Source organism: Talpa occidentalis, unplaced genomic scaffold (genome assembly GCF_014898055.3).
Source record: "Talpa occidentalis isolate TD23 unplaced genomic scaffold, MPIMG_talOcc4v2.1 talOcc4.12, whole genome shotgun sequence".
NCBI classification, from domain to species: Eukaryota; Metazoa; Chordata; class Mammalia; order Eulipotyphla; family Talpidae; genus Talpa; species Talpa occidentalis.
This window is the reverse complement of record NW_023601212.1, coordinates 64,702,992-64,718,022: the sequence shown is the minus strand read 5'-3', so window position 1 is coordinate 64,718,022 and position 15,031 is coordinate 64,702,992. Positions and strand designations below refer to the sequence as shown.

Sequence of the window (15,031 nt, the reverse complement as noted above, 5' to 3'; positions counted from 1 at the left end):
TGGTAGGATGGCCATTTTAATAATGTTTATTCTTCCAATCCATGAGCAGGGGATGTCTTTCCATTTCTTTGTGTCTTCTTCTATTTCTTTTAACAGTGTTTTATAGTTTTCTTTGTATAGGTCCTTTACCTCTTTTGTTAGATTTATTCCCAAATATTTGATTTTTTTTGTTTCGATAATAAAAGGGATGGTTGTTTTTATTTCTTCTTCTTCAGATTTATTGTTTGTGTATAGGAAGGCTACCGACTTTTGCGTGTTGATTTTGTATCCTGCCACTTTACTGAACTGATTGATTAGTTGAATTAGTTTTTCTGTGGAATTTTTGGGGTTCTCTATGTATATTATCATATCATCTGCAAATAGTGATAGTTTGACTTCTTCTTTTCCTATTTGGATTCCTTGGATGTCTTTCTCTTGTCTTATTGCTCTGGCTAGGACTTCCAGTATTATATTGAAAAGCAGTGGTGAGAGTGGACATCCTTGTCTTGTTCCAGATCTTAGTGGAATTGCTTTCAGCTTTTCACCATTGAGAATGATACTGGCTGTTGGCTTGTCATAGATGGCCTTTATGATGTTGAGGTATGTTCCTTGTATCCCAAGAATTTCAAGGGCTTTTATCATGAATGGGTGTTGCACTTTGTCGAAAGCTTTCTCAGCATCTATTGATATTATCATATGGTTTTTATATTTCTTTTTGTTGATGTGTTGGATAACGTTGATTGATTTTCGGATGTTAAACCATCCTTGTGCCCCTGGAATGAATCCTACTTGGTCGTGGTGAATTATCTTATGGATACATTGTTGGATTCTGATAGCTAAAATTTTATTGAGGATTTTTGCATCAGTGTTCATTAGGGAGATTGGCCTGTAGTTTTCCTTTTTTGTGTTGTCCTTGTTCGGTTTTGGTATTAGTATAATGTTGGCTTCATAGAACGTGTTTGGTATTGTCCCTTCCTTCTCAATTTTTTGGAAGAGTTTGTGAAGGATAGGCACTAATTCATCTCTGAATGTTTGGTAGAATTCATTTGTAAATCCATCAGGTCCTGGGCTTTTGTTTTTGGGGAGGTTTTTGATTACCATTTCAATTTCGCTGCTTGTAATTGGTCTGTTTAGGTGTTCTATTTCTTCTTTATCTAGCTTTGGGTGATTGTAGAGTTGTAGGAATTTGTCCATCTCCTCTAGATTGTTGAACTTGTTTCCATACAACTGTTCATAGTAGTTATTGATTATTCTTTTGATTTCTGCTGTGTCCGTTGTGATTTCTCCTCTTTCATTTGTGATCCTGTTTATTTGTGCTTTCTCCCTTTTTTCCTTTGTGAGCCTGGCTAGGGGTTTGTCTATTTTATTGATTTTTTTCAAAGAACCAGCTCTTGGTTTCATTGATCTTTTGGATTGTTTTTTTAGTTTCAATTTCATTTATTTCTGCTTTGGTTTTTATTATTTCTTTTCTTCTACTGGTTTTGGGGTTTTTTTGTTGTTCTTTTTCTAGATCTTTGAGCTTCGAGATTAGGTTGTTTCTTTGAGTTCTTTCTTGTTTCTTGATGTGAGCTTCTATAGCTATATATTTTCCTCTTATTACTGCTTTTGGTGCATCCCATACATTTAGGATATTGGTGTCCTCCTTGTCATTCAATTCAAAGAATTTTTTAATTTCTTCTTTGATCTCCTCATTAGTCCAGTGGTCTTCCAGTAGTGTGGTTTTTAATCTCCATGAGGTAGGAAAGTTCCTTGCCTTCTTTTTATGGTTTATTTCTAGTTTGATGCCTTCATGGTCAGAAAAGATGGTTGGTATGATTTCAATCTTTGTGTATCTGTTGATGTTTGTCTTGTGCCCCAATATGTGATCGATCCTGGAGAATGATCCGTGTGTGCTTGAGAAAAATGTGTACTCTGTTTTTTGGGGGTTTAGTGTTCTATAGATGTCTGTTAAGCCCAATTGCTCTAGGTCCTTATTTAGAGCTTTAGTTTCTTTACTTATTTTTTGTCTTGTTGATCTATCCATTGTTGATAGTGGTGTGTTGAAGTCTCCCACTACGTATGTGTTTAAACAGGTATTTTATTTTTTATTTACTTATCTGTATTACTGCTTTGCATAGGAAGGTATTATAGAAGTTTGTAAAAAATTCTTACCAAATGGTGCAGACACACACACAATGTCAGAAAACTTTTTATTGCCATCTGACTGCTACAATATATCTTTCTACCCAAAGAATTCCAAGTTTAGTTGGCCCCACTTTTTTAGAAAGCTATCCTAAACACAGTGACCATCATGTAAATATATGTGCCAAACAAAGCATGTTAGTGTCTGATATAGCAGGCTCCTAGTGAAAGTTTATGGATTGAGTGATGTGTGATATAGTAAATCTATAGAGATGTCAATAAATATACATCATAGATAGAATCATACATAGATAATGCATATATGATATATGCCCTCTCATGCTGTGCTGGTTCTCTCAGTTTTTCTGTAATTGGGAGGAAGTCAATAAGCATTGCACTTTATTCTTGTTAGAGACAGCTACTCAGAACTATCAACAAAATTGTCTGTTATGAGGGAGCATTCCATATCTATGCTGGCCACTGTGATAGCCATCTCCTGTGGCTATGGAGGACTTGAAAGGTGCTGAAGAGCTGAATTTTTTTTATTTATTTAAATTTAAATAGTCACATGTAGATAGTGGTTGTCCTATGGGAAGGCATAGGCTATTGATAACTGAAGTTCAGGTATTCTCTATGCCTCATTTTGTCTTATAGTTCCAACATTTCTTCTCTGTTAAACTTTTTACCAGAAGTTGCTTACCAGTAAAAAAGAAAGAAAGAAATTTAAAAAATTTTCTTTTTCCTGACAACCACCTAATGAATGTACTAATTAAAATGTAGTATCCAAAAGGTGAAATACCAGATGGCAAATCAAAGGACTGGAATAATCCCTATTTAAAATGAATGTTTCCAGGATAGTTGGGAGTTGTGTAACTCAAAATAGTGGAATTACCCATATGGTCCTTTCAATGAGAAATGTTGCCTTTCTGCCCTGTGACTCACCAGATTGAAATGAGAGGGTGAACTTATAACTTGTGTTACTTGTATATAAAATAACTATTAAGAAATGGCTTTTTTTTTTTCCAGCTTTAACTAGAGAGAAAAGCACTGTATACATTTCAAAGATTATAGGCTTATCGAAAGAGACATCTTTTGTGATATATTCAGGAGAGCATTGTTCTATTGCTCTAAGGTTACCAACTTGCCGGTGCCCATGAAGGTTTTACTAAATGGGTCAACCCTCTCTACTGTGAATTTCTACCTCTATAATGGTTACAAAAGTAGTTTTTTAAAATATCTATTTTTTGGTAAAACTTTGAATTCCAAACTAAGAATGAAAAATAGATTTTTCCACAGCTCCAGAAATATGTAACTGGAAACAAAAAAGAAAAAAACAAAAAACTAAGAATCACTTCTAGATTTCAAAGTGATTTATGGGAAGTTTGGTTTGCTCAGAAATACTTAAGTTTATCTAGACAGTTACATCTATTAATACTATAGGTGATGTACGTAAACTGATTTTTAAAGATTTCTTAAATTACTTCACTTGCATCAATGAAGATTCTTGTTAGAATATCAGCACTATGAGACTTAGTAAAAATATTTGATATCTACATTCTTACATAAAGGTAACACGAATAGATTCAAAATGGAGAGAATGAGAGAATGCAGGACAGATTTTAATGTTGTCATGAACAAGTCCTCACTAGCAGTCCTCATTGGAGTCCCATGTCCAGCTTAGGGATGGATGATTTTGTGAAATCCAGTAAATGGAAAGATTGTTGTTGTTGTTGTCGTTTTTTGCTTAGAGCAGTGATTGGAATGATACCCTAAAATGAAGTCTGTAAACGTTAGTGAGATGAATCTCTTTTCTTCCTCTCCCCTCTCTGCTCTGTCTTACTGTGCAGGGCGATGTTGGGCTCGCTATGGGTAAACTGTATGGAAATGACTTCAGCCAAACTACCATCTCTCGCTTTGAAGCCTTGAACCTCAGCTTTAAGAATATGTGCAAGTTAAAGCCACTTTTGGAGAAGTGGCTAAATGATGCAGGTCAGTGAATATGTAAGAAATTTCCTCATTGTCCATTGGAATTTTACAAAGGATTGCTGTATTAAGTTGGAGTCTGTATTTCTTAATGCATTATTGGTACTACAGAATCTTGAAGCTTACTAATGTGGGGGGAGCAATATAAATTATGTCTATATAACTTGAGCACTAAATTCATTTAAATGGTTTAGTAATTATAGTAATATACAATCAGCGGAAATTTTTAGCTTCAGAATATTTCTTGAGTTGGACAGGTTATGGGCAGTTAGAGGAAAAGGTTAAGGCCTATATATTTTAAATGAACTTGAAAAACAAGTTTATTTGTTAACAAGTTTATTTGTCCTCAATGAATTATGATAAACTTTTTCCTGATAACATTTCTGCTTTCGTTGTTAAGAATGACCTCATATTTCATACATAAAAAATTGAGCTGCCAGGGGCCTCCCTGGTAGCACAAGAGATTGAGCACAGCACTGTGAGGCTCTCCTCAGCCACTGCAGCATGAGTTCGATCCCCGGCTAGGCAAGGAGCAACCCACATGACACAGCAGACCTCTCCTGTCTCGTTCCCTGCTCCCCTCAGCAGTGTTTTTCAGTCAGTCTGCCTGTTTTGTTCCCTACTCTGTCTCTGGTGAATCCTCTCACCTCTATACCTCTGGCCTGTACCCCAGTTCTTGTATGCATAAATAAATAAATCTTTAGGATAAAAGAGCTACCAGTTGTACCTTATATTTTATGTTGAGGTTACCTTTTAGGAAATTTGAATTTTGAGTGACAGAGTCATAAACTATCATTAAGCACTGTAAGGGACAACAGAGATTCCCTAGACAATGTACATGTGAACAAAAATCAGGTCTTTGTAATTCCCACCTGTGGTCATTTCTGTTTATTTAGCTCAGGGTTAGGCCCCAACTTTTGTAACTTTACTGACTTCCTCAGGTAAGACCCACGGGTCTGCTCCATTCACCTCGTATGATACACCTACGGTAACCAAACCAATAAATGACAAAACCCTGTTTTAACTTTAAAGAATTTAGAAGTTTTTCATTCTTGATTTGTTTGAGGGGAATCGCCCTAAACTATACCAGTAAAACATCATTTGCAAGATAAATATTAAGTATTCAGTAATTTCCTAGAAGCATTCTTCATTTTGTCCCAAGAACTAATACCTAAATAAGCAAACAAAGCCAAAACATAAAACAGAATTCAGAAGCAGAAGAGCTGAGTCTAAAAGGAAGACCAGTGAACTTTTTTTCTCAGGAACAGAAATCAAAAAGTAGCAGTCACAATATAGCCAAGCTTCCTGAGACAAAGAATGTCGGTAAGAGCAGTAGAAAGATCCATTATACTATCTTAATGTAGGTTGTAAAAATCTTTTCATGCCTACTTGTAACATAAGCTGTATTGGTTAAGTTTGTTATTGATGATGTTAAGATCCGTATTATACACATGAATCATGCTCAGCTAATTTGATTTCTGTAATTTTTTCTTTCTTGCAGAGAACCTCTCATCTGATTCAGCTCTCTCCAGCCCAAGTGCCCTGAATTCTCCAGGGATGGGAGTTGAGGGCTTGAACCGTAGGAGGAAGAAACGCACCAGCATAGAGACCAACATCCGTGTGGCCTTAGAGAAGAGTTTCTTGGAGGTTATTGAGATTTTTACTCTTATTGTATATAGGATTATTCAGTTGTTCTGGTGTTTGGCACTGTGGTTTTTACAGGGTAAACTTGACAGCCTCCCGCCTGTGGATGCTGATAAAGTAGTGGAGAAAATAAAGTTTTACTATTAACCTGGGAGTCAGACAAGAGCTCTGGATCCATGGGTATTCCACACTGGGTAGGAAATGCACCAACGACGACAGTGTATCAGGGGAACATGTATAATGTGGCTTGGCTCCTAGTATCTGCATGCCTGGAATAGTTGGTTGAGACCAGAACACTAAAAACCTTGAATGTTAGCTGTGGAGTTTCAAGTTCAGCCAAGAGATACTTGGCAATATTTTTCTTGTACCAGGGAATATCATAATCAAAGCTTCCAACAAAAATTTGACTTCTCTAATTAAAAAAAGACTTGAACACAGTAAAAGGGACCATGAATCAGGAGTCTTCACCAGGTCTGTCATTTATTAACTATGTGATTGGTTGAGTTAGTTTCTCAAGCAGAGGTCCTTTCATCTGAAATACCTGCCTTTCTTGTCTCACAGGCTTATTATGAGGTCCAAGTAAGGACAGATGTGTGTATGAACCCTGATAAAACTCTTAAATTCCTGTAATGCATAAAGTTGCATTGATTGTAAACTTTATTAACCAATAAGATTATTAATAGTAATGTTTATATTAAAATAACCTTTAAAATGAAAAAATGTAAATATTCAACAATAAGCTTATTTTAAGTTAATATAGATAAATTTAGTAAATATATGTTCATGAAACTATCTATAGAAGTTTTTTGTTAAAAATTGGATAAGTTGGGACCTCCCTGGTGGTGCAGGGGGTTAAGACTCAGCACTATGAAGCTATCCGCAGCCACTGCAGCACGGGAGGTGACCCACATGGTGCAGCAGACCTCTCTTGACTTCCCCGCTGCTCTCCTCAGCAGTGTATTTCAGTCAATCCGCCTGTTCTGCTCCCCACTCTGTCTCTGGTGAACCCTCGCGCCCCTTCACACCTCTGGCCTATACCCCAGTTCTTGCATGCATAATTAAATATATCTTTAAAAAAATAAAAATAGGCTAAGTAGGTCATATATGTCCTAACATTCTGAACATATATGTCCTTCATTATGACTTGTCCCTCTCCATTTGTTTATGTAATGACAAGGTTATGCATGTAGTTTAAAAAGTTATGCCAAAGATCATTTCTCCCCTTCAGAATCAAAAGCCTACCTCGGAAGAGATCACCATGATTGCTGAACAGCTCAATATGGAAAAGGAGGTGATTCGAGTTTGGTTTTGTAACCGCCGCCAGAAAGAAAAACGAATCAACCCACCCAGCAGTGGTGGGACCAGCAGCTCACCTATCAAAGCAATTTTCCCCAGCCCAACCTCACTGGTAAGCAGAAAAGGGGATGTAAACTTATGGGCTAGTTAAATTAAACCTATTAAAGCCTATTAAATTAATTTATTTCATGATAATTAGGAATTTATTATGTATATTCACACTGAATAAATGTATATAAATTCATGTTTTAAATGTTAACAAAGAATTTAAACCTTATCTTGTTGGTGACAAGGATTTACTGACGTTTCTTGAAGTAAAACAATTTTTAATTCTTTCCTGTTTCACTGCAGTTCTAGTTTTCTCTTCTCTGATGTAATTTATTTGGTTACTGTGTAACCATGAAGTAAATTTGCTGCTGATTCCAGTTATCTGAGAAAAAAATCTTTAATTGCTTTTTATTCATATTGGGACCTAAAGCTCAGTCTATTAAACTTAGACTTACATGGCTAAATGATGGCAAAGTCCTGTATAACCTCAAGTTCTGAATTTGATTTAAACAGTCATCTCATGTGGTATACATACACAATGAAATATTATTCAGCAATCAAAAATTATAAACTTATGCCATGTGCAGCCATGTAGATGGAGCTAGAAGGAATATGCTCAGTGAAATAAGTTAGAAGGAAAATGAAAAATATCAGATGGTTTCACTTATAGCAGGAATATAGGGGAACCAAATAAGATATCAGTGTAAAAAAATAATAGTACAAACACAACAAAGCAAAAACAGACAATTATAAATCAGAGACATCCTGCAGGGGAGGAGGAAGAAAGAGGGATCAGAGGGAGGGAGGGAGGAGCACAGGGGACTGAGGTGATAGTGCACAGGTGCATCGGGGAAGGAAATTCCATGGGGATTACACCTTGGGGGTGGGGGAGAGCAAATACTGTTTTAAAATGAACAACTATGTAAAAAAAAGATTAAATAAATAAACGGTCATCTCATATCTTCACTTTGAAGCATGTGGGCCTTTCAACTATAACCTCACAGTCGCTTCTGCTGTTTGCATTGAAATAGTTTTCCTGGACTGAATGGGCACAGAAAACCCATGCAACTCCCTTGATCTTTTTCAGAAGGTCTGTAAATGAGACTCCAAATTGGCAGCCATTGTTCCACAGATGGGAACATTGTTGAATTTACATTTCTAATCCATTCTTCTTAATTTGTTTTTATTTTATTTGAATATCATTTTGTATTGGGAGTCTTTTCAAACTAAAGTCAGTATTAAAAACACAAACTGGTTTATTAAAGTGAAGTCTGGTTTGTTAAATAGTGAACTTTAATTATAAAATTCAAGAAATCGTAATTATAAAAAAGATAGTCATTAGATACAGTTTTGTTATGTTTAGATGACTGTTTTGTGTTTTGGATTTATTTGTCCTTGAACAAAGGCTATTGTAAAACAAATATTGAAGGTTATTTCAGAAAAGAAACTCAGTTTTTAAATTTTTTTATTTAATATTTTTCATATCACTTAATTAAAAACAAAACCATCTGGACACTCTTCTTTCTCCCCCCACAGTGAAAAAATAAGTCAATGCAAGAGACTCAGATTCCTTGATCCTATTGAATAGTTTTCTTATTTTGGTTAAAAGTTACAATGATATTTATTATCGATTTAGAAATATCAAAATTTAGAAATTTTTTATTTCTTCTTAAATCCTAGTTCAAGCTATTTGTCATATCAGTGAAAAAAACAGCTAATCATGGCCTGTCTACCATATGCCAAATTTTTCAGTTCCAAGATCAAAGAGTAATTATGAATTCCTTTAGGAAATTATGAATTTTTAGGCTCTTTTATTATGTTATGCCTGGAATTTTAAAATTTTACGGGAAAAACAAGTCCACAATATGGTCTTAAAAATGTCTGTATTTTGATTTTTAGATGCTCTTGCATATTCTCATTTTTGACCTCTAGGTGGCAACCACGCCAAGCCTTGTGACAAGCAGTACGGCAACCACCCTTACAGTCAATCCAGTTCTCCCTCTGACCAGCGCTGCGGTAACTAATCTTTCTGTTACAGGTAAGCAACTGCTAGGCAAAGGTCAAGCCCATGGTAGGTTTCTATGCGAATCTGCCATTTGATTACGAATTAAGTCTCTGGCTAAGAATATGGATTGCTTTTTTAAAAAGTTGTATATGAAAACCTGAATTCCAAAAAGAAATTAGGCTAGTCAAAATACTCTCACATTAAAATTTTCTTTTTTCTTTTCTTTCCCACGTTAGTGCATCTTCTCCATTGCTTCGAGAACTTTCAGAAATAACAATTTTTTTTCCTAAGTGACACTTCTCCTTATAACCTTCAATAGCTGTAGCTTTTTACATTGAGGAAAACATCTAAATTCATCACCAGTTCAAAGAAAGTTATTTCTTGTCTGGACCCCTGATCTTTCACTAGTCTTGCTTCCATACTGTCCTCAACATAGTCCACCAATAACTTTTCCAACATCCCCTCAGCCTCATAGGTTGACGATTCCACCTGCCTTCTTGATGGCAGTGAAATTATTCCAGCTTAGATATCAGTTCTTCTTGACAATATTCCTTTACCTCCTGAGGAAATTATTCATTTGCACCTGTCTATATTATAAATAATTGCATTTTTACTCCTCTGTCTTTCCCAGTAGAGCACTTCTCAAAATATCTGAATATTCTTTTTGAAATCTTGATTTTTCTTAGTGCCTGACACTCACTATAAAATGGATTAATAAAAATGTTTACTTTGATCTCATTTAAATAGCACATTTTCCAAATACATTTAAAATAAATTAGCATTATCATCAGAAGTTTTTTAGTGAAATATAATGCATGAGGCATTCTGTAATTACTCACCAGGTTGATTAAGTGCTAGCAAATCATTGGATGGATTTGTGATATTTCACAAACTTGAATCTAACACAGTATTAGGGAATTTTACATTTTTTCACTCACGTTTTAAGTTCATGACACCTCTTTGCCTGTTACCTAACCATGATGTAAAAATCGAATGAATGACTTTACATAGTTACTGATTTATAAGTTATTAGAAAATCTCATCATTATGTTTACTTAGAACAGTATTCTTGACCTCCCTTTGGTTCTTGAACCTCTTTGAAAATCTGATGAAAGCTATATATTTTCCCCTCACAAAATAGATACACACAATTTTTAGTAAAATTTAAGATTTATAAGTGAGAATCCCTATTAGGAATCATTTGAGGATGCCTTAGGAATTCAAAATTCTAAGTCCAGAACCTCTGCTTGAGTGTGTAGTTCTTCAGCTTTCTTAGCCAGCTGTGGGTGATGGGTTGTCATTGTGTTGGACACAGGAATATGAAGTTCCTGCCTCTGCAGAATTGTCTACCATAACTGCCAGTATCTAGTACATTAGGAACTAGACTTTGCCTTCCCAAGAAATTTTAAGTTATATTAATTCCAAAGATAAACATCTTCTGCAGAAAAATTCCTAATAATTCAGACTTTAAGAATCAAGTGGCTTTGAAATTTCCTAAAATGTGGCAAAAGTCTGAATTAGAAGGTCATTTTAAGGAGATACACATACTCAAAACTAGCTACATTTTTTTAAAATCAATTTTGGTGATCCTAATGCCCTTCTTTTTTTCTCTTAACATCTTCCAGTAAGTATCTTACTCTGTTACTAGAGTTTTTACATTTCTACTTTACTTTGTCCTTGTTACATCAAATGGTTGTTGTATAATTGAGTAAAGATTTCCATATGGCATCATCATGGTTAAGTTTTACCCAAGTGACCAACTTTTCCAATGTGAGCCCAGCAAATCTTGCACCTCAGGAAATCCCTCAATCTCAGGCCTCTGGGTGTTGCAGCAGTTGAGCGCTGGGTTGCGAAGCTGCCCGCAGCCTCTGCAGCGCTGGTTCGATCCCCGGCCACCGGGCGAGGGTCCCATGGCATGCAGACCTCTCCTGCTGCCCGCTGCTCCCTTCAGCAGTGTATTTCGTCAGTCTGCCTGTTCTGTTCTCCGCTCTGTGTCTGGTGAATTCTCTCACCTTCCTGCGCTTCTGACTGTACCCAGTGCTTGTATAAATAAATAAATTAATTAAAAAAAAAAAAAAGAAATCCCTCAATCTCTAAGCCACATAACTTGTCTCACTTGTTCACTGTCGTATCCCTTATATAGTAGTATTCACTACTATAATGTTGTCATGAGCACTTTTGTAATTTATTTTGACACAATTTCAGATTGTAGTACAAAAAAATCCTAAATCTCTTCCCTCAGATTCTCCAAATGTTAGAATCTTACTATATTAGCTTTCATGTTTTCACTTGTTCTCTCGCTGTGAGTATGGGTAGAGAATTGTCAAACTTTATTTTAGGGCAAATGGATAGAAAGTAGGCAGGCCAACTAGGCTTTACCCTTACACCTTCCTAAAAGGAGAGGGAGCGTCACTCATGCCTGCCAGTGCCTATGTTAGAGTGCTTAGTCTTCCAAAGTCTTTTTTGAGGGGTAATAGATGTCAGTAGTTCTGCTCATCTGAGAGGCCTGTCTGGTGGATGTAGTGAAAGGCCTGCTGTCAGAGCTGATGTGTGAACGTTGTTTAATCTACCTATTCTCTGCCCTGATCCCTATTCGTCTCTCAGCATAGTCTCCTGCTATAGTCTTCTGAACTAAGTTGGTTTCTCTCCCACCCAATTTCAACCTCTTTTTCATTTCAGCAAACCTATCAAAATCTCAAGTCCTTACCCCAGGTGTCTCATTCCCCTTTTTAGTTCTTTGCCATCATTCAAAATAGGATTGTAGAAATGAAGAAGAAAACCACAGATATCCTCAGTCTACCATCTTCTAAGAGAAGTCGTACCTGATTGGCAGGGTCATTTTGATTTTTTCCAGTATCCGGCACAATACTTAGCACATCATAGGTCCTTTGGTAAACTTTTCTAGAATAGATACAAGAATGATCATTATTGTTCTGCTCCAGAAAGACATGTTTTCTGATTGCAAAATCTCTATAATCCTTAATAATCTCAACTGAACATTCTTCGCGATCAATTCTTTTTCCAGAATACCATTTCATAATGAATCACATGCTTATTATTAGTTCCTCCCCATTCACTCATCCCCTACTCTTGGCAACAACTAATTTATTCTGTCTCTATGGATTTTCCTGTCTTGGACATCCATATAAATGAAATTTTATAATATGTGCCCTTCTGTGTCTGGTTTCTTTCATTTAATATAGTATTTTTAAAGTTTGCTCATGTTGCAGAATATTTTAAGTACTTCATTTTTGTGGCTGAATGGTATATTTCATGGTATGGATATATCACATTTTATTTCTTTCATGAGATGACGGACATTTAAGTCAGGCCATTTTGAATACTGCTGCTGTGAGCATTCATTTCCGAATTTTTATGTGGATATATCTTTTCAGTTTGCTTGGGTATATTCTTAGGAATGAATTGTACGTTATGTAACATACAGGAATATTATAAACAACTTTATGCCCCCAAAATTAGGCAACTTAAATGAAATGGACAAATTACCAAAACAAACTAAAAAGAAAGGGAATAGAAAAACTAAATAGACCTAAGACAAGTAAAATAAATGAAACCTTAATTGAAAGCCTTCCCACAAAGAAAAGCCCAGGCACAGATGGCTTTAGCAGTGAGTTCTACCATATAAAAAGGAGAAATGAAGTTAATCTTAAACATCCTCCTCAAGAAAATAGAGGGAAAAGGACAACTTCATTGTAAATGGGCCAAACTAATCCTGATAGTAAAGCCAGACAAAGCTATCACAATAAAAAAAAAAAAAAAAAAAAAACTATAGACCCACATCCCTCATGAAAATAGACACAAAATTTTCAATAAAATGTTGACAAATCAAATCCAGCAACATAGTAAAAAGATTGAAAGGTTATATATCATGTCTTAGTGTAAGGTTGGTTTAATATCTAACCATCAATTAATGTAATATGCCATAGTAATATACAAAGACCAGAGATGACAGAGCTGATCACATAATCATTTCAGTAAATAAAGAAAAAGCATTTGACAAAATCTAACACCAGTTGATGATAAAAACTTTTAACCTGAAATAAATAATAATTTCCTCACCTAATACATTCCTCACCTAAAAACAGCTAACAGCATAATTAGTGGTAAAAGACTGAATTCCCCACCCTTACTCCCTAACACACATTGCCTCTCAAGATTGAAATAAAAGTGTTGTTCTTGCAACTGCTAATTAACATTGTACTGAAAGTTATAATCAGTTTAACAAGGGGAGGGAAATAAAAAACATTGACTTGGGAAGGGAAGCTATTAATGCCCAAGGAATCTATACACAGGAAAATCTACTGGGACCAATAAATGAATTTAGTATTCTTGCAGGATGTAGGATCAGTATACATAAATCACTTGTATATACTACTGATGAGCAATCCAAAATTGAAATTTAAAAAATTATTCATAGTAGCTACAAAAAGAATAAAATGGTTAGGAATAAATTTAACAAAAGAAGTATAAGACTTACACAGTGAAAACTACAATTTGCTTAGAGAAATTAAAAAAAGATTGACTACATGGAGAGACAGTTTATAGTTTGTTTCATAGTTGGAGACTCAGGTGACAACTTTCTCTAAATTGGTCTGTAGATTCAGTACAATCATAGAAACAGCAGGTTTATTTGTTGTCATTTTATTCTAAAATACACATGGAAGGAGCCCAGAACAGTCAAAACAATTTTGAAAAAGAATGAACTTGGAAGATTTAAATATCCTGATTTCAGAATCTACTAAAAAAGCTACAGTGGTCAGGGCAGTGTGATAACATGTGGCTAAACATGTAAATTAATGAGACTTGGTCCAGAAACAAACCTTTAAATTTATGCTCTGTTGATTTTTGACAAAGGTGCCAAGGAAATTCAGTTGGGAAAGGGCATTCCTCAACAAATGATTCTGGGACAATTGGAGATCCATATGCATGAGGGTGAATTTAGATCCTTATTATTCACAAAAAGTAATTAGAATGAATCAAAGAAATAAAATTTCTAGAAAGAAAGCAAGAGAAAACCTTGGATTAGACAAAAGAGTCCGTAGACACAGCATCGAAAACACAATCCATAAAAGAAAAAAATACTTATAAATTGGGCTCTATCAAAAGCAAAATCTTTGTACTTCAAAAAGACACTTTCAAGAAAATGAAAAAAACTGTAGACTGGTAGAAAATAATTTGTAAATCATAAATATGATGAAGGAATTGTACTATATCATATGAATTCTTGCAATTGAATAATAAAAATTTAAACAACCTGATTCTTAAATGAGCAAAAGATTTTAATATACATTTTACCAAAGAAGTATTGGAATAACTAGTAAAATGAATGCCCATGAAAAGATGCTGAACATTCTTACTCTTTGGGAAATACAGATTAAAACCATAATAAGATAACTACTTCATAGTCACTAGGATCACTGTAATCAAAAAAGACCAAAATAACAAATCAGTGAGGATTTAGAAAAACTGGAACCATCATACATTGCTGGTGCTAATGAAAATGATGGTTTCTTTAATGGTGAAGCATTAAGTTCTTCATCCTACCCAGCAGTTCCCCAAGAGAAAAGAAAACCCATGAGTATATATATGAGATCATATAAAAACTTTCACACAGATGATGGTGGCAGTGTTCTTCATAATAATCAAAACCTGGAAACAAGCCAGTGCCCATCAGCTGGGGAGTATATGCATACAGTGAAATACTTTTCAGCCAGAAAAAAGATGTATTGATTCATGCTACAACATGGATAAACCTTGAAAACAGTATGCTAACTAAAGGAAGCTAGATGCAAAAGACTGCAAATTGTTTGGTTCCATTTATTTGAAATATCCATAAAGGTAAATCTGTAGAAACAAAAAACAGATGACTTTAGATGAACTGTGAAGGAAAAAAAAAAGAGAGAGATTGTATATGGAAGCAGGGAAGTGTGTGTA

At 35.1% G+C, this 15,031-nt stretch overlaps 1 protein-coding gene across 2 annotated transcripts in view; it reads left to right on the top strand.

Annotated features, from left to right (window-relative positions):
- Positions 1-15,031, top strand: part of POU2F1 (POU class 2 homeobox 1) — a 152,328-nt gene that overhangs the window by 125,384 nt on the left and 11,913 nt on the right. For both annotated transcript variants that reach the window (XM_054693503.1, XM_037506557.2), the window contains exons 10-13: positions 3,948-4,089; positions 5,585-5,730; positions 6,956-7,135; positions 9,004-9,109. In XM_054693503.1, coding sequence (XP_054549478.1) covers positions 3,948-4,089; positions 5,585-5,730; positions 6,956-7,135; positions 9,004-9,109 — 574 coding nt within the window. The remainder of the gene's footprint in view (positions 1-3,947; positions 4,090-5,584; positions 5,731-6,955; positions 7,136-9,003; positions 9,110-15,031) is intronic.